The sequence below is a fragment of the Protopterus annectens genome, chromosome 11.part0 (genome assembly GCF_019279795.1).
Source record: "Protopterus annectens isolate FY-2018-M chromosome 11.part0, PAN1.0, whole genome shotgun sequence".
NCBI lineage: Eukaryota > Metazoa > Chordata > Ceratodontiformes > Protopteridae > Protopterus > Protopterus annectens.
The window spans coordinates 1,055,947,649-1,055,974,247 of record NC_056745.1 but is presented as its reverse complement, the minus strand read 5'-3'; the positions used below and the strand labels follow the sequence as shown (position 1 = coordinate 1,055,974,247).

At 43.4% G+C, this 26,599-nt stretch overlaps 1 protein-coding gene across 1 annotated transcript in view; it reads left to right on the top strand.

Annotated features, from left to right (window-relative positions):
• The window catches only part of LOC122815023 (kinesin-like protein KIF21A), a 354,809-nt gene that overhangs the window by 264,436 nt on the left and 63,774 nt on the right, over positions 1-26,599 (top strand). The window contains exon 6 of the mRNA XM_044087275.1: positions 2,030-2,194. Coding sequence (XP_043943210.1) covers positions 2,030-2,194 — 165 coding nt within the window. The remainder of the gene's footprint in view (positions 1-2,029; positions 2,195-26,599) is intronic.

Genomic DNA, 26,599 nt, shown 5'->3' with positions numbered 1-26,599 from the left:
GCATCAAGTACATTTTCCCTTAAGCGCACACAGATTCCCAGTAAGACTCCCCACTGGCACAGCTATAGAGTTGAGATCTCAGCTGAGTGGCCAAGCCAAGAACTCCATCACCCTCTCTGTCCACCCAGTGCTTCATGTCCCTGTCCAAGTAGCTGACGCACACATTCTTTGAGGTTTGATTTGCCCATGCGCACACACACACACCTGAGAAAGGCTGGAGCAGATTTACTAGCTATGCTCCTTTTTGCCCAGGTTATAAGGTAGTTATCACTGCCAGCAGCCAACTCCTTATCAGCTACTTTAAGGCCCTTAACAAAGGGTGTCCAATCTTATTGTGTAATATTAATATTAATACAAATTGTAGTTTGGCCAAGATCAAGGCTATTAGGAGTGTCGCACACACTGTCACCAAATAAATATGCAAGTACTCTCAAAACTTAGATATCTCTACCCAGATCAGCCACAATGAAATGTTTAAATATATTTAATAATAAATAATAAAAGAACAAGACAATACTAAGTATATATTCACAGTGACATCAGAATTCAAAATCAAAGGAAATATTTAAAACAACATTGCAGGACAGTCTCAAATAAAGAAAGAAAAGCACCTAAACTAAGCTTTGCTATATTCATGACCATATCCAAGAGAATTGTACTGTTCCCTAGCAATTTCATCAGAGCAAGGCAGATGTTGTGGTGAATGGTCATGTTGTTGTCAGGTCCAAGACAGAGTACAGAATACTCTGTCTCTCTGAGAGAATTCTCAAATTAATCTTTCAAATATTACTGCTGGGATAGCTTGCAGAATGACGTACTTTCTTGTCATCTGACTCTATCCCAGGTGAAACCCCTGCTGCTTGAAGCTGGCAGTATTTAGCATCTACCTGTGAAAATACATAGACCTCATTTCTTTCCCAGATGCTGGAAGTCATAAAGCAGTTGCATTCCTTCACATTTCAAGGCTAGTAATTATTTCACCCTAGAGACAATACAGAAAATGTTCTAGTTTTAAACATTGTGTCTCCTTGCTGCATTGAAACTGAAATATACCATATTTTATGGTGTAGACATAAAGTAGTTTAATTTAGAAATAATAACTGAAATTATATTAAATCTCCTGTATTCCAGTTTCCACTGTTAAAATGTACACATTTAAACAGCTACAGTAGTGCATGTACATTTCTGTTCTTTTCCTGTAGGGTACATTTCAGTTACATTTTAAGCACAAGTATTTTATAAAATACTTTTTTCAACACACATATGTACAAACCAGTTTGATATACAGAACATTCAGTTCCAATACAGTTGTAACACAAGCATCTTATATAAATCATGTTGATATTCACAAATTACATAATTATTTACAAAATTACCAGGTAGCTGTACTGGCAGTATCATCCTTTGTCACACTTCATTGAAGAATTTAGTGCTTTGCCATACTGATGGCTTATCTTGTTTATATATATGTTGTTATGTTCAGGTGCTGAAATGTAGGAAAACAGTGTGTGAGCATTAAACAAATTCTGTAAATAGTTTGAGAAGTTGGGGTCACAGCTTTCTACAACACCCTAGCCTATTTCATAGGTAGTATTGGAGTTGAATTACAATAGATCCTGGTTGGGGTGAGCAGGTAAACCAAATATGCTTTTTTTTACAGTAGGGAAATTTGCAGATGCTTAGCAGTTTCTTGGAATGGCATACAACAGATGAGAAATAATGAAATATTCTTAGTGACAAATACAGGATTCGGCTGAATGGTGTAGGTTGTGATTTCCCTTCACTTAAAATCATTCAGGTGCTGTGATTAATTCAGCCTTGCTTGACAGCCTCGCATATGCCATTGTAACCACCAGCATTAACGGTGACAATGTCTGTTATTAATGTGTTTTTATTATTTTCTGGCACCACATAATGTTATTCTTGCAGCTGAGGAATGTATTGGCCACTATGGACTCTCATCACTTGCTGACTGTCAAGCAAATTGATAAATATGTAGGTTCTTACTAGTCCATCTTGTGTGTTTCAGGAGGGTATAGTGGATAATAAGATCCGAGAAACTTCGGAAGTGAATGACTTTGAAACCTTGACTGCCAAGTTTCATTTTGTTGACCTAGCAGGATCTGAGAGATTAAAACGCACTGGAGCTACAGGAGAGAGAGCCAAAGAAGGAATTTCCATCAACTGTGGGCTGGTAAGACTGAAGACCTGCTTTGCCATGCAAATAATCTTTTTTCTTGTATTTAACTGTTTGGAATGAGTGAATCTTAAAGCAGCAGTATCCAATTTCCTTGTATTTAACTGATGTTCTTTGTGTTTCACTGTTGTAGTCATTACATTTGGGTAATCTGCTGGCAGGTTGCCCTCAGTCAGCCTGATTAACAAAGTCTTGGGTCCTGTGTCAGTTGCTGTCCCTTCTTCCATGACGTCAGGTCGTCAGGGGTATACAACATGCAGCTGACACCATTACTTCAGTCTTTCTTGCCGTGCGGTGCCCAAAGCAGAAGCAGTTCGCAAGTGTCAGTCAGCCGACTCCTGAAATTTTCGTTTTCGAGTTTCAGATCCGAAGTCTTCAACTAAAAAGTTAAGTACCCCGTTGGGGAAACTTTTTCTTGCTCCTTACCGATGTCAGTAAAAGTTAATAATTGCATTACTTGTGGGAAGCAAATACCTCATAAGGATTTCCATTTGTACTGTATTGCTTGCGTAGGCCCAGACCACAACGTACCTTGCTGTCGCTTCTGTGCTTTATTTAATTAACGCACTGTCAAACGTCGGTACATTTTTGCTTCTAAATATTTTGGCTCACACTTTAATTATCCAGAAATGTCGTCGGTTAGCAATCCGACTACCAGAATGCCTAAAAGATGCAAAGAAAAAGACAGAGACAGGCCGTTGAGGTTCAAAACGCCGACGACGCTTTTCCTAAGCCAGTCGCCAGTTCGCCGGTACTCATTGAGGTGCTTCCGCAACCCCTGATACCTGCTACGTCTGATTCGCAGGCCTCTTCTGAGACCCATTCGGCGTCCAGTATGCCGCGAGATGCTTTAATTATGAAACCCATGGATGTCGCTACCTTGGATGGGTCCGGAGCTGCTGTGCAGGCACTGGTTTCTGAGGGTGTTTTCAGGCCTACAGATTTGTATATTAGACAGATGCCATCTTCAAAACTAAGGCCAAAATCTCGATCTATGTCTAAAAAGCCGATGCCTAGGCCACATGTGCAGGCCCCTATGCCTAGGAAACAAATTATCAAAATGGCAGAAGATTTAATTACTCTGATCAGGGGTAGCCAACCCCCCCTTCTAAGAGGCCTAGGCAAGATATTGACTATGAATCTTCTGAACAGGATTATATTTCTACTGATTCTTCTAATGAACAGGAATTGTCTGTACCTACTTATGAGGACTCGGATGCAGAAGATTCCTTTCCATCTGCTTCTCCCCCTGAGGATTTTTCTTTTGGGGAAACTTTACATATCTTAAGGGAACATTTCCATTCGGAAAGTCAGGATTTCTCTGAATCTAAAAAGAGACTTGGGGATTTTCGTCTTCTTCCTCAACATAGGCCTTTGGCTATACATCCTGTTAACATTGTTGATGATGTTTTTTCAGAATCTAGTATGGCTCCTGATTCTCTGCCTCTGGCTCCTTGTAAGCCAGACAGATACTACAGGGTTCCTGACTCCCACTAATTCCTTTTCAAAAATCCTGTTGCGGATCCTGAAAGCATTTCTCAGGGTCCCAAGGGCATTAAGGCTTCTACTGCTAAGAATCCTACCCCTTCTGATAGAGATTCCAGGGCGCTGGATAGATGGGGTAAGAAGGTTTACGGTTCTGCAACCTTGGCAATCAGGGCTTTAAACTGTCAATTTCATATGCTAAAATATCAGCAGCATATCATGGGACTGCTTAAACAGAAAATTATGTTGATTTCTGACTGTGTGGAAAATAAAGATTTACAGGATCTATTGCATTCAGCTGAACAAGTTGGAAAACATACTTCGCAATGTGGTTTTGATTCTTTGGAGGCCTTTTGCAGGGCTGCTGTAACTGGGTCTGTGCTAAGAAGGCATGCTTAGCTCAAAGAGCAAACTCTGCCTGATCATGTTAAAGCAAAATTGTTGGATGCTCCTTTACAACAGGACCGTCTCTTTGGTAATAAGGCTGAAGAAGTTCTAAAAAAGATGGAAGATAAAGCTAAATCTATGCAGACTGTGAAAGATTTCTTACAAGTTGAACCTTCAAGATTTAGTAGGCACTGGCCTACTAAGAACTGGTTGTTTCAAGTTCCTTCGAGAGCCACTCAAGTCAGACCCAGACATTCCAAAGGCACCAGGTTTCAGTCCCAAGGGACTTTCAGAACAAAACAATGGGTGCCTCCTCCTCCAAATCTGGAAACAACAAGACACCTTCCTATGGTAAGCAGTCTAAATGACTTTCCTTTACACTTACCAAGCACTTACCTTTTAGCCACCCCTTTGGGGGGTAAACTGGCTCTCCATGCAAAAAACTGGCAACTTATAACCCGGGACAAATGGGTTTTAAATATAGTATCCCAGGGGTACAGATTTGATTTCCACACGTTGCCAATTTCAAATGGATGGCCAGACCTGCCCCCAAATCAGTGAGCAGAGGCCCCGAAACAAGTACTTTCCCTCATGAGCATGGGGGCTATTCAACTAGTACCAGAAGAGGAAAAGGGACAAAGTTTCTATTCCAGACTTTTCCTGGTACCCAGTAAAGACGAATCATGCCATCCAATTCTGGACTTATCTACTCTAAACACCTTTCTGGACATCCCAAAATTCAAGATGCTGACTCTTCACCAGTTACTTCCTATGCTAGGCAAAGATGCCTGGTTGGCAACTCTAGATTTAAGTGGTTTACCTGCATATCCCAATCAGGAAATCTTGCAGAAGATACCTCCGCTTCAAAGCAGGCTACTTGCATTACCAGTTCTCTGCACTGCCCTTTGGCTTATTTACTGTGCCCAGGGTCTTTACAAAGTGCCTGGCTCCAGTAATTGCATTTTGCAGGCAAAGAAATATTCAAATATAGCCATACCTGGACGATTGTCTAATTCAGGCAGAAAACAAGGACATACTTCTAAAACATTTGGCGTTTGTAAAAAGGGTTCCAATTTGTCTAGGGTACACTATAAACAAAAATAAATCACAACTGGTACCCTCTCAAAAAATTACATTCTAGGTGCAAGCTTGAATACAACTGCCCAGATTGCTTTCCTTACGCCAGAGAAGCAAATTCATTTGGTGACCTACTTCAAACAGGTGACCACAAAAACCCTGCTTTCTGCAAGGCAAATAAAGCCTTGGGGTTCATGGCCTCCTGCATTCTTCTAATTCCATATGCATGACTGCATATGAAGAAACTTCAGTGGTATTTAAAAAGTCTATGGAATCAGCACTGTCACAGCCTGGAAACAATGATTCCTATCATACCTTGCCTGCACCTAGAGTTCCTATGGTGGGCAGAGGCCTGCCACCAGAACAAAGGACTGCCATTTACACCACCCCCTGCCGCCCAAACCCTAACTACAGATGCATCTGACTATGCATGGGCTGCTTATTTGGCAGGGAAGTGCATTCAGGGAAAATGGAGCCCAAATCAAATGCACCTTCACATAAATCAAAAAGAAATGCTGGCTGTACAGAATGCCCTGACAGACTTCAAGGACTACCATCATTCAGGACAATTACTGATAGACGGACAACACCACGGTTATGTGGTACATATACAAGCACGGGGGTACACACTCCTACCCCCTTTGCAGACTAGCCATGGCATTGTGGAACACTGCTTTGACCTATCAAATACAACTACAAGCTGAATTCCTGCCAGGAAAGCTGAACACTCTGGCAGACAAACTAAGCAGAAATCTCATGGACCCACACGAATGGAAACTGGAACCACGGATTTTCAACATGTTGACATGCAAATGGGGGAGACCAGACATAGATCATTTTGCCTCACCCCAGAACTATCAGTTGGACAAATTTTGCACAAGAACTCGTCACAAAAAAGCCTGGAAAGTGGATGGGTCTGTCCTTCAGCTGGAAAAACCATCAGTCTATACCTTTCCCGCTTTGCCTCTGCTCTCCAAAGTTCTACTAAAAGTCAAACAGGACAAACCAAAAATTATTTTGATTGCTCCAGACTGGCCTCACCAGCATTGGTACCCACTCCTGCGCAGTGTGTCACACCTTCCACTGTGGCACCTGCCTCGGACACTTTACTTACTGTCTCAGCAGAACAAACAAATTCTGCACACTCCGCTCCAAACTTTGAATCTTGCAGCGTGGCGAATCACCTAAATTCACCGTTAGCATCCCTCAGCCAACCTGTGACGGATGTCATTTCGGAGGTGAGAAGACATAGTACTAGAAAATCTTATGCTGACAAATGGAAGAGATTCTGTGCCTGGAATCAATCTCAAGGGATAAACACAGCAGTGCCCAGCATTCCTTAGATTTTGCAATACTTAACTGAGATGCTTGACAAGGGCCTGACCTTTTCTTCCATAAAAATCCATGTCTCAGCCATTTCAGCTCATTACAACACAGAACCTCCCCTCTTCTCTCATCCTCTGCTAAAGCATTATCTCAGAGGGCCTAGAAACTTAAGACCACCCAGGAGAGCTCCAACCCCTGCCTGGAACCTCAATTTTATTATTATTTATTTATTTCAGTTTGTTAACTGGGAAAGTCTATTGGGCCAAGGTAGCCCATTTTCAATGGAGCCCCAAGGAGAAAAGCTCCAGACAGAAAGACAATATACAGTGTATTAGTACAGCATATGAGAACAACAGTTTAACATTCAATATACAGCAAGGCAAGATTTTACATATCTTAAAATATATGAGCTGAGTCAATCACTTATAAGTTATTAGCAAAAACAATAAATTTATGTTCATTTAATACACTACATGTATTTAGGCAAAGGAATTTTAGAGAGATGAATTCAAGCAGTGGCAGAGATTAGAGTAGAATAGAATAGGGATAGGTATCAGGAATCAGGTAGGATGGGTACAGGAGCACTCCCAGAGGTGGGAGTAGAGTATGGTTTTAAAGGATGGTAGGTTAGGGGTAGTTCTAATGTAAGGGGGAAGAGAGTTCCATAATCTGGCAAGGGAGAATGATAGTAGAAGTTGCCCTGGAGCGTGTAAAGGCTTGTAAAGTTCTAAGAGGTTCTGATTTGTGGATCTAAGTGTTCTATGTGACTGGTGAAGTTTTAGGGAAGAGGAGAGTGATGGACAGTTAGAAGGTTTGAAAATTAGCTTGTGTGCTGTAGTTAGTTGAATCAAATTTAGGTAGCTTGGGAGTTGCAACCAGTTTAGACCATGTAGGGAATTGATGTGGTGAGTAGAGGATTTGGATCCTGTGGCAAACTTTTAAATTTTGTTATAACGAGGAAACTTTAGATGTAATGTGATCCTATCTCGCCTACATTCATTACTGATGGGTTCGGAGCCGAGAGTCTGCTCCAACTCGGCCACTATAACTAGCACAAAGTCTCTCATTGGCTGGGCTAACCCTGTATCCCAGGATGCATCATGCCCAAACCCCCAGATCTCGTTTGTCGCTCCTAGAGTAACGACGTGGTCTCGACTTGGCTGTGGCTAAGTACCCTCTCTTTTGTATTTGAATTTATAGCTTTGAGTCTGTTATACCAAAAAGCTGTTCTAATATCTAAGTTGTCTGTTGTATTCATTGTATGACTGATTGCGTTTGTTGTTGGTAATCCTTCTGTTTGGCAGGCTAGGCCCGTTTAATTTAGAGAGCCTTTGCCCTATCTTGTGTTGTTACTGTTCGGGCATTTAAGTTAGAGCCCTTTCCTCCCTCCCTACCTTGTGTTGCTGCGTGTGCTCATGTGATTATTGTGTAAATTCGAAATATTGTTGCTGCTTGTGGATTGTGTTCCTTATGTCGGGCAAGGAACCAAAAGAACATAAGCCATCTGGCTTTAAAAAATGCACCAAATGTGCGTACAAGATGTTGCTGACTGATGGCCACGCCATCTGTGTATATTGTCTCGGTGCCATACACTTGCAGGAATCCTGCAGTGTGTGTCATGCTTTCTCTGCCAGGGTGTTACAGGAGAGAAAAAATAAACTTATCCTCAAGGGTTTGATTAAACCCTCCTTTGAGGAAACTTTGGCGTCCTCTCCTCCCTCTGAGAAATCCAGGTCCAAGTCTAAAATGAAGTCTTCGGCTCCGACTAGTTCATCGGAGCCTCCGGAGAAAAGGTCTAAAACTACATCTCCTTCCTCGGCTCCACTGGTCTCGGAGCCGCAGGAAGCACGGTCCAAGGCTATGTCTCCTTCCTCGGCTCCACTGGTCTCGGAGCCGCAGGAAGTATTATCTGTTGCAGGGTCAGCTTCTTCGACTCAACGGTCGTTGGTGCTAAAGGAGGTTGCGGTGGTTATCGAGCCTTCTTCGGCGCCGATCCTTTTGGAGCCGATTCGGAGCCATTCCCCCAGTCTTGTCTAGGTTCCGACAGAGAAGATTTCTTGACCCCCGTCTGTCTCCTCCAAGTCCTCCAGGCTCTCGGATTCGGATGTCGATAGGGTGGTCCAGAGGCTCCTCCAGTCGCCAGTGTTAACTAAATTATTTTCGGCTCCAGCCCAGTCGGCTCCAGAGCCAGCTACTATATCGGTTCCGTTTCTTCCTCCTCCGACAACCTCGATGTCGTCGGAGCCGGAGTCTGCTGAATCGAGTGAAGTTCCTGGGTCAGCTCCAAAACGTCCTGCGAGTCTTTCGGATCCGACATCGGCTCCAACCTTTTCCATCCCTTCTACAGGTTTTGGTACTCGGGTGTCCTCAGTTGAACCTGAGGGGGATACATCGGGGCTTCAGACTGCGGCTCCGAGTCTTCCACTTGGTGCCTCGGCTAGGGGTACCCCGACTCCGGTCATGGTCTCGGAGGCGGGTTTTTCATCCGATTCTGGTAGACCTGCCTTTGAGGCTATGAGGAGCGCGCTGGCCAAGTCCATAGTGACTTCACCTGAATCAGCAACTCCTTCCCTAGATGCTGCGACCAGAGCTTCTGGTGCCCCCCTATCTGTGGACAGCGGGGCTCCTTGGCCTGAGGATACCTCCATGTGTGGTCCCCTACTTTCTGAGGGCCCTTCAGAGTCTGTGCCTGAAGAGCCTCCCAGGAAGAAGTTGTGTAAGAGGAAGCACGTAGACTCCCCAGATGAGTCTGTCACCTCAGACACCAACCTCGATGATGCAGAAGGGTCCCTGAAGTCGTCCTCGGATGATGTCTCATTCTCCGATATCCTGGAGATCTTGAGACAGCAGGGCGACTGGCCATCCAAAAACCTTTCTGAGGAGGAGTCGGTCTTCCTCAAGGCCTTCGGAGCCCAGCCTTCCGCCTCCTGGGTGTCTCCACCCTTCGATGAATTATTGGATATTATTTGTCAAAGGGTGTGGGAACACCCTGACTCTGTGGAGCCAGTTCCTAGCCGCCCCAATAAGTTCTTATTTGCACCTCCTGGAAAATAATTTTTGATCAAGGGAGTACCTGTGGATGCTATGGTGGTGGTGTCTGCCACCCAGCAGGACGTGGCAAAGGCTTCTACTTCCATCCATCCTCCTAATAAGGAGTCTAGGAGTATGGATAGGTATGGGAAGCATACCCTGTCTTCAGCGACCTTTACATTGTGGTCGCTGAATTACTTGTGTCATTTTAAGCGGCTCCAAAGGGATCTCATAAAGGAGTTGGGAGATACCCTATCGGGTAACTTACCTGAGGTGTTGGCCCAGTCTGTTAATGCCCAGCTGTCTACCCTTTCTTCCATCATCAACTCGTCCATGAGGCTCATATCTTATGCACCCGAGGGGGCGGGTAGAGCAGCGAGTTCGGACATAGTCCTTAGGAGGCAAGCTTGGATGCGCTTGTCATTTTGCGGAGGCTTTCAAGTCGTCTTTCACGGACGCCCCATTCGACGGGTCCTCCCTTTTTGGACCCAAAGTGAAAGACACCCTCACTAGATGTGAGCAGGAGGGGTAAGACTTTGTCTGCCGTTAGGGCTCGTTTTTCGCTTCCCACTAGACCTTATCCCAAGGCTCAGAGGGGAGGGAAAATGTGGTTCAGAAAGTCTCAAAAGTCTTCCCCTGCCCATCAAAGTGACCCCCCCTCCAGGGGCAGAGGAGGGGGGAATTTTAATGGAAGGCATTGCCCTAGAGGCAGTGGAGGCCCCCGCAATACAGGAGACTGCGAGTCCTTTTGTGGTTCCTCCTACCAATGTCCCTGAGGGATTACCCGACTGTGCGTCTCCGGAGCCAGTCAGGGGTCATTTTTCGGAGCATCTTCAGGCCTGGGAGTCCATTACTCAGGATTGATGGGTGCTTCGTATCATCACCGGAGGTTACACCATTCCCTTTTTTGCCCCCCCCCTCCCCCCGCTGTCAAGAAAAATCCCAGACGTTCCACCCAGTCAACGGGATCAGGCAGCAATAATGGTTTCAAAGCTGCTAGAAAAAGGAGTCATCCAACCAGTCCCTGCTGACCAGATCGGATTAGGAACTTACTCAAGGTTATTTTTGGTGCCAAAAAGAACAGGGGACTTGAGACCTATTCTGGATCTCAGCCGTCTAAACCGCTTTGTAAAGAAGTCCAAGTTCTGAATGGTCACTTTGCAATCCATTTTCCCATTGCTGGAAAAAGGAGTATGGATGTGCTCCCTCGATCTCAAGGATGCCTATTATCACATCAAGATAAACAAGGTTTCCAGGAATCATTTACACTTCCGGCTGGGAGCCAGTCATTTTCAATTCCGGGTCCTGCCCTTTGGTCTCACCACAGCCCCCAAGGTGTTCACCAAGTGTCTGGCAGTGGTGACAGCTCACCTGAGACATCTAGGATTCCCGGTGTTTCCTTATCTAGACGACTGGCTCCTCACCGCCCCCACCAGGCATCTACTTGTTCAAGCCACGAGAGCTACTGTCAAATTGGGCCATCTTCTAGGGATTTCATTCAACTGGGCAAAGTCTGTATTGCTGCCATCACAGCATGTTGCCTTTATCGGCGCAGAGCTAGACTCTGTAGAGCTGAGAGCTTTTCTACTGACAGAGAGAATAAAAGTGTTACAGGCCCAAGTTCTGGCTTTACTACCCCGGCGAAAAGCCCAAGCCAGGATTGTTCTTCAGTTGTTGGGATCAATGGCAGCTACCATTCTCTTAGTTCCGCAGCCAGGTTACACATGCGAATACTTCAGTGGCTCCTTTCGACCCAGTGGTCATATCAGGAACTCCCCTTGTCCCATCCGATTCTCATCACGGAGAGATGCCGGCAGGATCTGCGTTGGTGGCTTCTCTCGTCCAATCTGGATCAAGGAAGACCCTTGAGCCCCCCGTCCCCTATTGCCACAGTAACCACGGACGTCTCCCAGATAGGGTGGGGGGGTATTATCTGGGCGAGACGGTCCAAGGTACGTGTCAAGACCACGAGATTCACTTTCATATCAATGTTCTAGAGATGAGAGTGGTGCTTCTAGCATTGCAGGCACTTCACAGCTCTCTTCCCAGGGGAACTATTGCGATTCTGTCCAACAATGTCGGTTGTCTGGTATCTGAACAAGCAGGGAGGAACCAAGTCCTACCCCCTTTGCAGGGAGGCCATGAGAGTGTGGAATTGGGCGATCGCTTCCCAGTGGCAACGCACATTCTGGGGAAGTCCAGTGTGAAAGCAGACAGGCTGAGCAGAGCTATTCTGATGCCTCACGAGTGGTCCCTGAACGACAGAGTGGCTGTGCAGATCTTCTCCAAGTGGGGCATTCCCTGCTACGACCTCTTTGCCAGCCCCCTGAATACAAAGTGCAGCAAATTTTTCACTCTGATCCCCCACAGGGGGAGTCACTCAGGGGTGCTCTGGTCCACAATTGGCCCTCCGGTCTGCTCTACGCCTTCCCTCCGGTCCCTCTTCTACCCAGAGGGATTCAGAAGGCTACCTGCATGGGAAGCAAAATGATTTTGATCGCACCACACTGGCCCCATCAAGTTTGGTTCCCCTTCCTTCGGAAGTATGCGGTGGATGGTCCTTGGATTCTGAATTCTTGGATTCTGGACCCAGCTCCAGACCTATTGACTCATCAGTCAGGACAGCTCCATCCATCCCTACGAACACTCAAGCTCGCTGCCTGGCTCCTCCACTTCTGACCTTAGTCAGACCGCATATCTTTACCCCGGAAGTAGTACATATTCTGTCTTCCTCCCACAAATCTTCTACTAGGAAAATATACTCTAGTAAATGGAAGAGATTTGCAGTTTGGGCTCAGCAACGTGATCTTGTTCCCCTTACAACCCCCGGTGTCGGCGGTGTTAGATTTCTTAGCCACGCTCTTTAGACAAGGCTCGGCTGCCTCCACTATAAAGGTTCAGTTGGCAGCAATCTCCAATTATCATGTTGCAAATGAGCCTTCTCTCATGGGTCATAAGCTGTGTAAAGCCTTTCTGAAAGGAGCCTGGTTGCTTCGCCGTCCAGTTTCGCAGCCCGTCTTGCCATGGGATTTTGATGTGGTGCTCAGAGCTTTGACGTCTTCTCCCTTTGAGCCGGCAGCCTCCTGCGAATTGAAATTTCTGTTATGGAAGACTGCCTTCTTGGTAGCCATAACTTCAGCCAGAAGAATATCGGAGCTTCAAGCCCTTTCTGATAAACCTCCTTATTTAATTTTTCATAAGGACAGTGTGTCTCTGAGACTTAATCCTTCTTTTCTCCCTAAGGTCTGTTCTGCCCTTTGTCTCCACCAGTCTGTTGAGCTTCCAGTCTTTTTCCCAAGGTTTTCCAACAAAGCGTAATACAAATTTCACACGTTGGATGTGCATAGACAACTGAGGTTTTATTTAAATAGGACACAACAGGAGAGGAAATCAGATCAGTTGTTTGTGTCCTTTTTGGACAGTAGAATTGGCAGATCTGCAACTAAGGGCACCATAGCTAAGTGGATTAGAGACTGCATCTCATTTATTTATGCATTAGCGGGTAAGGATCTTCCCTTTCCAGTTAAGGCGCATTCTACCAGGGCTATGTCAACCTTAGTGGCCTTTCACGCTAGACTATCCATAGATGAGATATGTGCAGTGGCTACTTGGACTTCTCCACATACCTTTATTTCTCATTACAAACTGGACATGGCCTCTAGAGGTCAGGCTTCCTTTGGTTCCACAGTGCTCAGGAGTGTTTTCCAGTGAGTCTCCCAGGATTTAGGTGGTAGGGACGATGTCCCATCAGTAATGAATATAGGCGCGAGATAGGATCCCATTACATCTTTTAGTTATGTACTTACCATAACGATAGATGTATGTGATCAATCTTGCCTACATTCTTACGTACCCGCCCTCCTTCCCCCTACCTGTTGGACTTGGAGGAAACTTATATTCTGATTCCTCTGAGGATATTATTTTTTCTCTCCTCTTACATATATACCCTTGTGGTATGTTGTATGTGGGAAAATCATATTGGGGCAAACAAGATCTGGGGATTTTGGCGTGATGCATCCTGGGATACAGGGTTAGCCTAGCCAATGAGAAACTTCGTGCTAGTTATAGTGGCCGAGTCGGAGCAGACTCTCAGCTCCGAACCCGTCAGTAATGAATGTAGACGAGATGGATCACATACATCTGTCGTTATGGTAAGTACATAACTAAAAGATTTTAGGGATGATTGGAGGTTGGAGAGTAGCGAAGCTCCATACAAAAGGGAGGGTAGGAGGTAGGTGGTAGATAGGAGTTATCTAGAAGACAGAGAAAGGTAGCACCTGTGTCGATAAAGCATACCAGGTTTTTGATGAGTCTTTTTAATATTGGTTTGTAGGTGGATATCAAATTTTAGCTGGTCATCGATAAGAACGCTCAAACGTTTTGTATGGGGAACTATTTCAATAGTTGTTTTGTTTAGGCTAAGTATAGAGAAGGATGCTTTGTCAGCAGCAGTATGTCTAGAAGGGGTAATGATCATTATTTTAGATTTGGAGGCATTTAGGGCTAGGTGATTGTCAAGCATCCAGGACTCAGTGGAGGAGAAGGCTTCTTGCATAAGGTTTATTAGTAAAGGAAGAGTTTTGGCTGAGCAGATGATAGTGGAGTCGTCTGCGTATTGCACCAGTTTAGCATTGGGGATCTTTTGGTGGAAATTATTAATGAAAATGTTAAATAGTAAAGGACCCAAAATAGAGCCTTGGGGGTACACCTGTTGGGGTGTGAAGGAAAGAGGAAGTGCAGTAGTTCCATTTTACAGCTTGTTCCCTGGCTGAGATAGCTGGAGAACCATTTGACAGATGATGAGGAGAGATTAAGGTGGGAGAGTTTAGAAAGTAGAAGCACATGAGAGACAGTGTCGAAAGCTTTAGATAAGTCAAGGAGGAGTGTATAAACTATGTTCCCAGAGTCACGAGCAGAGTTAATGATTTGTTACCCAATAGGAAGGGTAATAGTTGGAGGTGAATACATTTTGGATATTGAACAGTTTGTACTTTCTTTATGGAGGGGGATGATGAAGGCTTTTTTCCAGAGGTATGGTACATAGGACTCCTGAATGGAATGATTGATTAGTATGCTGATTGGAAGGGGCTATGCTATCAGCAGCTAGTTGGAGAAAGTTGGATGGAACATCATCTGGGACATTAGAGCAAGGTTTTAACTTTTGTAGGAGCTTTTTTAAAGTGTGGGTAGGAATGGATTTGAGAGTAAAAGGGGAGGACTTGGGGTTCATGAATGTTAAGTTTTTGTTATCAGTTAAGTTGGTGGGGGGGGATGTTAGGGAAAGAAGAGGTGAGTTTGCCTGTGGAGTCCATGAAAAAGGAGTTAAATTGGGTAGCTAGGTGGAGGTCTGGTGTGTCTGGGTCAGGGCAAGGGTTCTTTTTTTGCCTGGGTATAATATTGAAGAAATACTATTCTAAAATTTTCTGGGGTTGGTTTTATGATTATTTGAAGTTTAAGGTAGTGTTGGGAGTTTTGCATTTTTGGTAGTATTTCCAGATTTTATCTTGGTGATGCATAAGTAGTTTTGTGTCTTTAGTTAGCCAGGGGGCTGTTTTGGATCTGAGTCTTTTGGTTCTACTGGGAGCGAATTGGTTAAGTATATCAGTGAAAAGTCTATTGAAATGTGAGACTGCTGCATCTAAAGGGGGAGGGACTTTAGAGGGTTCCAGTCTATCTGTTTTAAGGTATTAGAGAAAATTAGGGGGTTGAAGTTTTGCATGTTGCGGGTGGTAATGTGTCTGTGTTGAAAGAGGATGGTGGAGGGGGAATGGCATATGTTGGCAGGGAGATGAAAAACTCACTCTCCCTCCTTTTGAGCCAGCTGCTACTGCAGACTTAAAATTTCTGTCCTGGAAAACAGCTTTCCTTTTAGCAGGCACTTCAGCTAGAAGGATTTCCGAATTACAGGCCCTTATGGCAGCGGAGCCTTTCCTCATTTTTCATGCGGACAGGGTGTCTCTCAGGACCAATCCATCCTTCATCCCTAAGGTGGTATCCAGTGTGGCTCTTAATCAGACCATTCATTTGCCAACTTTCTTTCCCAATCCACAACAAGGTGGAACGGATTCTGCATTCATTGGATGTACACAGACAACTTAGATTTTACTTAAACAGGACAAAATCTCAAGGAAAGTCTGAACAACTACTGGTGGCATTTGCTGCAGGGGCAGAGGGAAAGGCTATTTCAAAGCAGACTATTTCCAAATGGATAAGCCATTGTATTCGTTTCTGCTATATGCACCATGGTAAAACTATCCCCAGGGGGATCAGATCTCATTCCACCAGGGCTGCATCTACTTCTACAGCCTTTCTCAGAGGTGTTCCTACCAGAGACATTCTAGAAGCTGCTACCTGGAGCTCAATTCATACGTTCACCAAACATTACCATTTACCTTTCTTCTCTAAATCCAGAGCTGGCTTTGCCACTGCTGTCCTGCAGGGCCTTATAACTGGTCCTAATGCTGTATAATTTCCTCCACCCTTCCATAGCTTTGGGAATCTACCCAAATGTAATGACTGCAACAGTGAAACATAAAGAACATAGTACAGTTGTGTACACTTACTATAAATGTAGATGTTCAAGTGTATTCATTGTTGCTGTCTTGGTTACCCTCCCTCCAGCCCCCTATTTTTCTCTGACTATACCTATAATTTCTTCCACTATGCTTATAAGCTCTTTTGGTGTATTTGCTTTTGGGATTGGAGGTATATTTTGTGTGTTTTTAATTTTATTTGCTCCCCATTTGGGGGGCACCGGACATCTGGGGCAAGAAAAAACTATGGCATCGGCTGCATGTTATATACCCCTGATGACCTGACATCATGGAAGAAGGGACAGCAACTGACGCAGGCCCCAAGACTTTGTTAATCAGGCCGACTGTGGGCAACCTGCCAGCAGATTATCCAAATGTAATGACTGCAACAGTGAATGCACTTGAACATCTACATTTATGGTAAGTGTACACAACTGTACTTTCCCCGATGCTGTACAAATCAGTTACTGTTTTAAGCAGTGACAGTTCAGACTTACCTGGTACCCATAATATCAGCTGTTTCCTTCTCAGCATGCACATGATAACATTAAGATAGACCCACCCCAGTGACATGAGCACCTGGATACTCTCTGTGTGAAATGCTTGTTACTGGCAATGAATGTAGTGTAACAACAATAATGTATATAGGTCTCAGCTGGATCTCATGGAATGTTGGCAGTTTAAAAGGTAGCACAGGCCATAAATTTTGTATATTTTGGTCCTTTGAACTTACTCCGATACAGTCTATCACAAACAGATAAGCAGGCCGAAACCTCATTTACCAGACTAAGTACCTAAAATGCTGCCTCTGTTTCTGATTCTCAGGAGTCTTCCCCAGAAAGACCAGGAAAGCCCTATAACCAAACTAGACATGCAGATTCTCCTTTTGTATCTGTGAGATGGGTATGACTGAGGAAGAAGCGGCTATTTTCTCAGGGTCACCAAAGATGTTCCTAACCTTGGAGAATTTCTGCACATGATGTATATGAAGAGTGGGTGACCCCATCCCTTCTCCTTAGAAAAAGTGACAGTAGTTTTGTCTTTCCAACATTCTTCCTGTTTGGCTTTCACTTTGATGGACTTTAAAAAAGATGCCATCAGATTGGCATGGGCCAGCCTGTATATTGTAGCCACAGCATTGCGTAAGGTGATTAGATATTTTCTGGCACCCAAGGATTGTACTGTCTTGTCAGAGGCCCCTAAACTGAACTGGTTTGTTTCTGCAGCAAGACTCAAGAAGACTCCCATACTGCATGTTCTCATCCACCATACTTTCATAAAGGGCACTGAGCTATTTGATGTGCACGGGGTATTTTCAGACAAAAGTGCCTGACAAAATGTGAAATGTATTGGAGAAGTGTTGTGAATGGCTTGTGAAAGAAAGCTATGAGCCTTAACCACAGCCTTCAACAACATGACAGACTACATGGTCTGGGTATTTTGTAATGCTACTTAGCATGCTTTTTGTCCATAAAAAAACAAAGTATAAATGTGCTGTTATTTGTGCTGCAGACTAAGACTTTGTTACAGATGTCAACGTGATCCTCTGGGAGTCCTCTTTTACAGAAGTCCTGCTGTTCACTGGTGATGATAAATAAAAACTCAGGAATGTGGAAGAGCAGGGCAAATCTCTCGTATCTGTAGGATTAAAAATTCTGCCTCCACAACACTGATTTAACAGAATACATCAATAGTGAAAGTGGTTCAGCACAGCCCACTCACAAGGGCAGAGCTTTCAGGGTTTGGCTCAGTAGGGCTAATTTCAGCAAAGTCAGTAGTAGATAGTTTGTGTTAAGTGCAACTTGCCAAGAAGCCTTGGTCAGTTTTAGGAAGTCAGTAACACCCCTGAAGGTCTCCCCAGTGCTTCAGTCTGAAGGCATTTGGTGGGGTGACAGCTGCAGTCTTTTGGAATCATGAGAGACAAATGGATTCAGAGCATATTATCCAGAAATTACAAAATTGTTTTGTCCTACTTCATCAAAAATCATTTGCAAGGCAAGAGACACTACTTCCTGCAAATTAGAACTGCTAATATGTTCAGACAGATCAGAGAAGAGACAAATTCTTTTTGAAGTGAAAGAAAACAAAAAACCTCAGGCACATTTTTGATCTGGGGTGCCCTAAACAAGTGTATTTCATAAGAAAATGATAGAATGGTTTCCCTCTGAAAAATATTTTTTATCGTTTATTGCTAGGAGACTGGATGTGTTCTTCAGACGTTCTGGACTCCTGTCATCTTGTAAAAATCAGCAAGTCTCCAAGTTCCTGCATTGCAGGATTAGAGCCAGTCATTGTGTGTTCAGAAACCTCCCAGTTGGTCTGACCATGGCCTCCACAGTGGTTACCAAGTGCACACAAGTAGTTAAAGCTCATCTGTGGTGGCAGAAAATCAAGATATCGCAACATCCCATTAGGTTCATAGGTATATACTAGGCTAACAACCATCAGGACCTTTATAAGCCTAGCCATACAGTCCAGCACAGTTATGTATGTGTGCATCGCAAACATTTATTAGGAGAAGATATGTTAGGAAGTTTCTATAGGTTATGTGGGAGGGTGTTAGTTGGGCATTTGCCTCTGTCTGTAAGAGAAATGGGGGCCAGATATGGGGTGAATTTCTGATTTCCCATCCACTGGTTCAGGTTATGTTTAAATAGGGTTAGGGAAGGACTGAAATTCACATGGATGGGGAAGCCTGTTCCAGAGCACAGGGATCCTGTGAGACACATATCTGTTTCGCCACCAACATTTTTTATTTAAGTCGCAAGCAAAATTTAAAATCTTGTGATTCTGATGCTGTTTGTTTTGCGGATGTGCAGGAGATCCATCAAAGCTGGGTCCGAGGAAGCCTTGTATGCCAAGCATAGATTGCCCCTCAGTAACTTGTAAGAAAGAGACTATGGAGATGCGTCTTTAAGATGCTCCATATACCACAAAGTGTTTATTCCCTGAAATTCTCCTGGTAAGGAACCTTTGTGGACATTACAACTGTTGCATATGTCTGGTCAGGTACATCTGGAAGGGGGCATTATGGGTTCATGGGTAAGTACTAGGATAGCTGCTAGTGTGGGCTATTTTAAGGTTTGTCGATTTCCATTCAGAGATGAGAATAAAACCCCGTATCTTGTGTCTCTGAGGTAAACATCTTGACCATTATCTCCCCCCTCCCCATTATACTAAAATAATTCCTTGGACGTGGTTGCCATGCTCTTACTTATAAGTTGGGCTACATAGAATGATTTTCTTATTACTTTGGTCTCATGTTGGACAAGTACCGGATTACTATTTGCATATGTTCCCAGATCCCTGACAACTGAGTCAACTCTTAGGAGTGTAGTAATTAGCCTGGGCAGTAGTTTTCCCAAAAGGCACTATAATGCATTTCTTGGCATTGCGTTTTAAACTGTGAATTTGGCACCTGACATTTGTCTGTGTTAGACCCTCCTGTAAGGTGCTTTTGTCATGGGGGACTCTATGATACTGTCCAGTTTACCTTCCTTGAACGTAGTCAGCCAAAGACCCTTGACATTGGCCTTTATTTCTGAGAAGTATATGCAAGATAGGAGCTTTCCCAACATGGACCCCTAAGGTACCTTTCTGGTGACTTTTTTGTTGAGGTGGTATCACCATTCATCTTCCTGGGGCCCTGCATATGAGCTAGTTGGCAATTCAGTGAGTTATGTAGGGTTTTAAGACCAGTTAGGTGAGTTTTTCAACTATACTTGAGTAGGGTATTGTATTGAACATGTTAGGCAAATCCAGGTAGGTGGTATGCACCATTTTCCTGTATTCACCTTGGTGCCTCTACAAAGAGGTTCACCTGGTTTAGTAGGTATGACCTTCTCTTGACAGTCGACCTGGGTTCATTCCAGTGTCTGAAGGTTGCCTGTCCTGTCTTCGTTGTTTGTTTCCATGATAATTTGTTCCGTGGCTTTGTATATTAGGCTAGTCAGATTAATAGGTCTTTAGTTTCTGGGTTTGGTTGATGGTTCAGCCTTGTGAAGTGGTATAACTGTTGCAGTTCTCCATTCCCATGGTACAAAGCCTTTTTTGAAGCTATAAGTAACTCAAGTAGTACTGATAGGTCATGTTTCAAGCTACGTAGGAGGCATCCCAAGATATGGTCAGGACCCATTGGTGCTGTGTTTTTGGCCTTAGCGAGCACCACCAGGACCCTGCCCCCTGTTAATATTTGGAGGATTATACTTTTAGGTATTTCATGTGTGGAGATGGGGGTGGGGACTGGGGCATGAATTTGACAGCCGGCAAGTACGCTGTGTTGCTCTGCTCAGTGAAGGTGGCATTATTGAACACCAGTTCGGCAAACTGGTTTGTGCTACCTTTGAGGCTTCAGACAAAGCTGTTGAAAGTTTTGTGGTTGTCTTTAGCCTGTGAGGCTATCTTGTCCTTGTAATTGGCCTTGTTGGACTTCATTAGTCCTCTTGGTTTTCTGTTTAGGTTAGTTAAGAGCTCCTATCATTATGAGTTGTTTTTCCTGATTTTAACGATGACTTTTTTTCCTTTTGTTATATACCCTGTTAAGTTTAGGATTCCACCAGAATGGTTTCTTATGTGCTTACTTCTAATAGGTACAGCAGCCTCTATACAGCCATTTACATGGTTATATACAGGGTCTCTGTTAACAATTCCACAAAGGTTGCTGTGAGCTCAGGGTTGGGAGGGGCATTGAATTTTAACAAGCTATCACTTAATAGAGTGTAGTTTGCTTTGGAATAATTCCTAACTGTTGCAGGGTTCTCTGGGGTTTACTGAGTTGATTGTTATTTCAAATGAGAGAGTTTTGTGGTCCGACCTAACCAGTGAGGTTGTGTCACTGGTTGGGATCAGTGCTCTCCCATATTGGTGAGTACCAGGTCCACTATGTTTGAACCTCTAGTGGATGTGCACACTTTTTGGGGGTATTTGTTTTAAAGTCCAGGAATCGTTGTGCCTGTCCGTATGAGGCCATGTATGTTTACCAGTGTATAGAAGGTTAGTCTACCATGAAAAGGGTATATTTGGTTTAATGAGTGCCTCCACTAGGTCTAGGTATGTTCTATGGCATTCTAGAGATGTTGAAGGTAACCAATAGCTTGCTAGGATATGGTGTGAGACTTTGTCTATGGTGATTTGCATGTAAATATATTCTAGGGCATCATGCTGTTTAACTAATTTAGAGTTATGCTTGTTCCCAGTGTAGATGGAGACTCTTCCACCTTTTATCACTGTCTGTGTAGCTGATGGTTTAAATCTGTGGAAGACACTGAAGTCTTGCACTGCTGGAGTACTTTCTGCAAATTTGAATCCTGTCTCAGTAACAGCACAGATGTTTGCATTCTTCAGATAGATGAGAGCTTGTAGGGTGTGGAGTTTCTTATTTAGGCTCCTAGCATTGAGCAGTAACACCTTTAGGTTTCATTGGGTTTTATTTCTATGTCAGTAGGTTTATCAATTTGGAATTGCCTAAAAAAGGCTCAAAAAGTTTTAGCTGGTATTCAGAAGCCTAGGGGATACAGGAGCAGACTATCCTTTGCAAAACAGCATGGTTTGCTAGCTATGTCCTCCAATACTGACAAGTGTTGAATCCCCAGAAAGACACCAGAAACTTAAGCCAATTATTGAAGTCAGTTATTTTTTGTTTGTACTGTGGTATCATCCTTGGTGAAGGTAGAATGCTGCTCAATGCTAGGCACATGCCTGCCTGAGACATGTTCAGAAAGATCAACTGTGATAGTCTAGGGAAGTATGCCTCAGATCATTAATGCCCACATAGACTATGGTAGAATCATACTGGTACCTGTAGTGTAGTGACTTAAGTGTGTGCGTAACTTGCAGGATCCTGGTTCCAGATAAACAACTAACTTGGAAATGGTGCCATTTATTGGCTTAGGAGGTATTTGAGGTTTGGGAAGATTGCTTTTTAGTGTCTCAGCTTAGGTTGGTATAAGTGTGTGGTGAACTGTGATGGAGGTAGTGTGTGTGCTCTTGACAACCTTGTTTGTATGTGATTTTTGCCTGCAGTGAAATTTTGTATGTGCTTCTCTTGCATACTGTGCTTGTTGCTTTAAGGATTAAATGGTTGTCTGTGAACATGAGATAATTGCAGCATTGTTTCAGGATGCCCATATCTATCAAGCTGCCTATGTAGACATTTGGAAATTATATATCTGTTTTGTCCAGACCTGTATTTGGGTGGGCTACTATAGGTCATGGACTGATTTATACAAAGGTCTGCTTGCGTGGTCTCTGTGGTTTGGCATTAGACTAGGTTAGATTGTGCTAAGATTTGATAATAATGCAGTTGAATATGCAAACTAGCTGCTCTGAGCTTGTCTTTGTGCAGTTGCTTTGTTTTAGCCACACTTGTTACAGTTTACAGTTCTAAAGGAACTAGGTGTTTGAGTCTTTGAATATTTAATTTCTTGCCTCAGCCTTTCTCAAAACCAGTCCAGCACAAGGATTCATTGTTTCATTCTTAGGGCATTATAGTTAACTTGGCAAATTACCACTTGCAGTGGTCTCAGCACATTACCTTCACAGACTGAACACAGGATACTACTCTCTGCAAAGCCTTCTTCGCCTCAGAAAAGGCTAAGCACTCCAGAACTTCTTACATGATCTCCTTGCTCTCCACAACACATTACGGAGTCCTGCTTCAAGATTTCAGGGTACATGGCCACAACCCTTTTATGGTATCCCACTCTAGATCTCAAATGAGAATGCTGCAGTGGCTGCTGTTAACAACGTTGGTATTGTTATGAACAGCTCCCACTTCGTAAAAATCTGTGTAACAGAATCATGCAGAACCCACATAACATCTTGTATGTATGTAGATAATCGTGTTGCAACCAACCCCTTTCAGTTAACTACCCCCTAAATGATTACCACATATGTATCTGATGTGGGGTGGGGGGACTTTTCAAGGACAGAGGAAGAGCAGGGAGCTAAGCATATTCATAGGTTAGTGTCATAAAGGAGGAGGCTGATTCACATAGAGTAGTCATATTTCATCATCAAAGAAGTCTGTGTGTGTAAAATAACACACTCCCGATTCTTAGCATACTGCATTAAATTATGTTATCTCAATGATTTGTTTGAAAACCACTGCCATGTACTGTGAAGGGCTGTCCCAGAAAAGCCATATATTCACCTTTTGCATTTCTGCAGAATGGTACAGTGAACTAAATATGCACTTCTGCCACCTAGTCTTTAGTAGATTTCTTCACTAAGCACTGCAGAGTAGATTTTGGGACTACCATTCTCAAGTGGATGTCTCATGGCCAGGACTTTGCAGGCGGATTTGTTATGGACTTTGTCTTGATGTTTACCAAATATAAGATTGCTGCTTATCTGATGCAGAAATTACATACTTAGCAGTAGATCTTTAAAAAGTATGGTTCATCTTTGATAACAGTTTCTTACCTTCCTTCTCACAGTGTAATACAAAGGGGCATATGTTGCTTTTTATGCTATCTTCTTTCCTGTCTCCTTTTATGGGCGAATGTAAGGATGTTCTCACTTCTCCAGAAGAACTGGAGACAAAGGCATAGAGATCATTGATGGGATTGGGTGGGGAAGCCAAACTGTCTTAGGAAGACTTAAGGTGCTGAGTGGGAGTTGTTCCATTGTCAGTGGTGTATAGTGTCAATGTTTTGTGAAGATGGGATTATACTTCCTACAGGTCTATCATTTGGGTAAGTTCATGATCTTTTTTTTTTTACAGTTTGCTGTCCCAAAAGAGATGGGAAGGTAAAAATAAGACGTATGCTTGTGAAATAATAGATTCTCCCAGACCAAACAAATTCAAGTGTTTTGATAGGCTAGGCTCACCGTGGCCTTGAATTGGATAAAGGAAATACTAGTAATTGATATTTGAAAGAAAAAATCCCAAGATATTAAAATGAAAAAAAAAAATCAAAGTAAAAGAGCTACCAGAAAGGCAAGGATTCTTTCTGTTATATTTAGTCATGCAAGGTGAAGTCATTGTTTTGTTCTCGTGGTATGAATAAGAAAGAGGAAAACAAATATATGCCTGCTGTATCTACAGTAAGACTAAACTAGACTCCATTTTAATTTTGTTTACTTTTTTTTGTCTGCTGTGGTTTTTCTTGCAACACATTATTAGTTGTACAGAATGATTATGCTTGTAACTGTAATTGTAATTGAACTACTCTTCTGCAGTTTGCAGAAAACCCTATGCATTATATATCTTAAGGTCTCTGATAAGAAGATCTACTTACACTACTGTTATGGAAATGTGGAGGATACTGGTTAAGCAGTTATACACAGCTAGCCTGCGCTTGTCATTGGAAGGATTAGATAACAGCCCTCGAGCAGGAAATTTGAAGCTGAAGAGTGTGTGTAATCTGAACCTGCATAAACAGAGGCATTGGGCAGTGCATGATTGTGCAATTGTTATGTTTCCTGCATTCAGAAGAAAAAAATATTTTAGCTTCTTAGGGAGTATGGTATTTCCTGTCTCTTTTCTTAGCCATTTGTGGATGTTCTTTGTGTTTCACTGTTGCAGTCATTATATTTGGGTAATCTGCTGGCAGGTTGCCCTCAGTTGGCCTGATTAACAAAGTCTTGCGTCCTGCGTCAGTTGCTGTCCCTTCTTCCATGACGTTAGATCATCAAGGGTATAAAATATGCAGCCGACGCCATTACATCAGTCTTTCTTGCCGCACGGTGCCCGAAGCACAAGCAGTTCGCAAGTGCCGGTCGGCCGACTCCTGAAATTTTCGTTTTTAAGTTTCAGAACCAAAGTCTCCAACTAAATGCTAAGTACCCCATTGGGGAAACTTTTTCTTGCTCCTTCCCGATGTCAGTCAAAGTTAATAATTGTATTACTTGTGAGAAGCAAATACCTCATAAGGATTTTCATTTGTACTATATTCCTTGCTTAGGCCCTGACCACAACGTGCCTTGCTGTCGGTTTTGTGCTAAATTTAATCAACGCACTATTAAACATCGCTATATTTTTGCTTCTGAATATTTTGGTTCAAGATTTAACTATCCAGAAATGTCGTCTGTTAGCAATCCGACTACCGGAATATCTAAAAAAATGCAAAGAAAAAGACAGAGACAGACAGTAGAGATCCAAAACTGACGACGAAGCTTCTCCTAAGCCAGTCTCTGGTTTGCTGGTACTCAGTGAGGCGCTTTCACAGCCCCTGATACCTGCTACCTTTGATTCGCAGGCCTCTACTGAGACCCGTTTGCAGTCCGGTATGCCACAAGATACTTTTGCACCCGCGGATGTATCTACCTTGGATGGGTCCGGAGCCGCTGAGCAGGCAACGGCTTCTGAGGGTGTTTTTAGACCTAAACATTTGTATATTAAACCAATGCCATCTTCAAAATTAAGGCCAAAAACTACTTTTATATCTAAAAACCGACATATGGGCCATGTGTACAGGCCCCAGTGAATAAAAAACAAATGATCAAAATGGCTGAGGATTTAATTACCTTGATCAGGGGTACCCATCACCCTCCTGCTAAGAAGCCTAGGCAAAGCACTGACTATGAATCTTCAGATCATGTTTCTATTTCTTCTGATTCCTCTTCTGATCAGGAATTATCCATACCCACTTATGAGGACTCTGATGCAGAAGACTCCATCCCTTCAGCTTCTCCTCCTGAGGATTTTTCATTTGGAGAAACTTTGCATACCTTAAGGGAACACTTTTCACTGGGAGAGTCAGGATTTCTCAGAATCTAAAAAGAGACTTGGGGATTTTCTTCTTCTTCCTCAGCATAGGCCTTTGGCTATACCTCCTGTTCTAGACATTGTTGATGCTATTTTCTCAGAATCGAGTATGACTCCTGATTCTCTGCCTCTGGCTCCTAGTAAGCCAGACAGATACTACAGGGTTCCTGACTCAGTCAAATTCCTTTTTAAAAACCTTTCTGCTAACCCTGAAACCATTTCTCAGGGTCCCAAGGACATTAAGGCTTCTTCTGCTAAAAATCCTACCCCTTCTGGCAGAGATTCCAGAGCGCTGGATAGATGGGGTAAAAAGGTTTACACGTCTGCAACCTTGGCAATCAGGGCTTTAAACTGTCAATTTCATATGCTTAAATATCAACAACATGTCATGGGTTTACTTAAATAGAAAATTATGTTGTTTTCTGACTGTGTGGAAAATAAAGAGTTGCAGGATTTATTGCATTCAGCTGAACAAGGTGGAAAGCATACTTTGCAATGTGGATTTGATTCCTTGGAGGTCTCTTGCAGGGCTGCTGTAACTGGATCTGTGATAAGAAGGCATGCTTGGCTCAAGGAGCAAAGTCTGCCCGACCATGTTAAAGCAAAATTGTTGGATGCTCCTTTACAACAGCACAGATTATTTGGCAATAAGGCTGAAGAAGTTTTGAAAAAGTTGGGAGATAAAGCTAAATCTATGTAAACTGTGAAAGATTTCCTACAAGTGCAGCCACCCAGGTTTAGCAGGCACTGGCCTACTAAGAACTGGTCCTTTCCAGTACCTACTAGAGCCGCTCAGGTCAAACTCAGACATTCCAAAGGCTCCAGGTTTCAGTCACAAGGGACTTTTAGAGAATC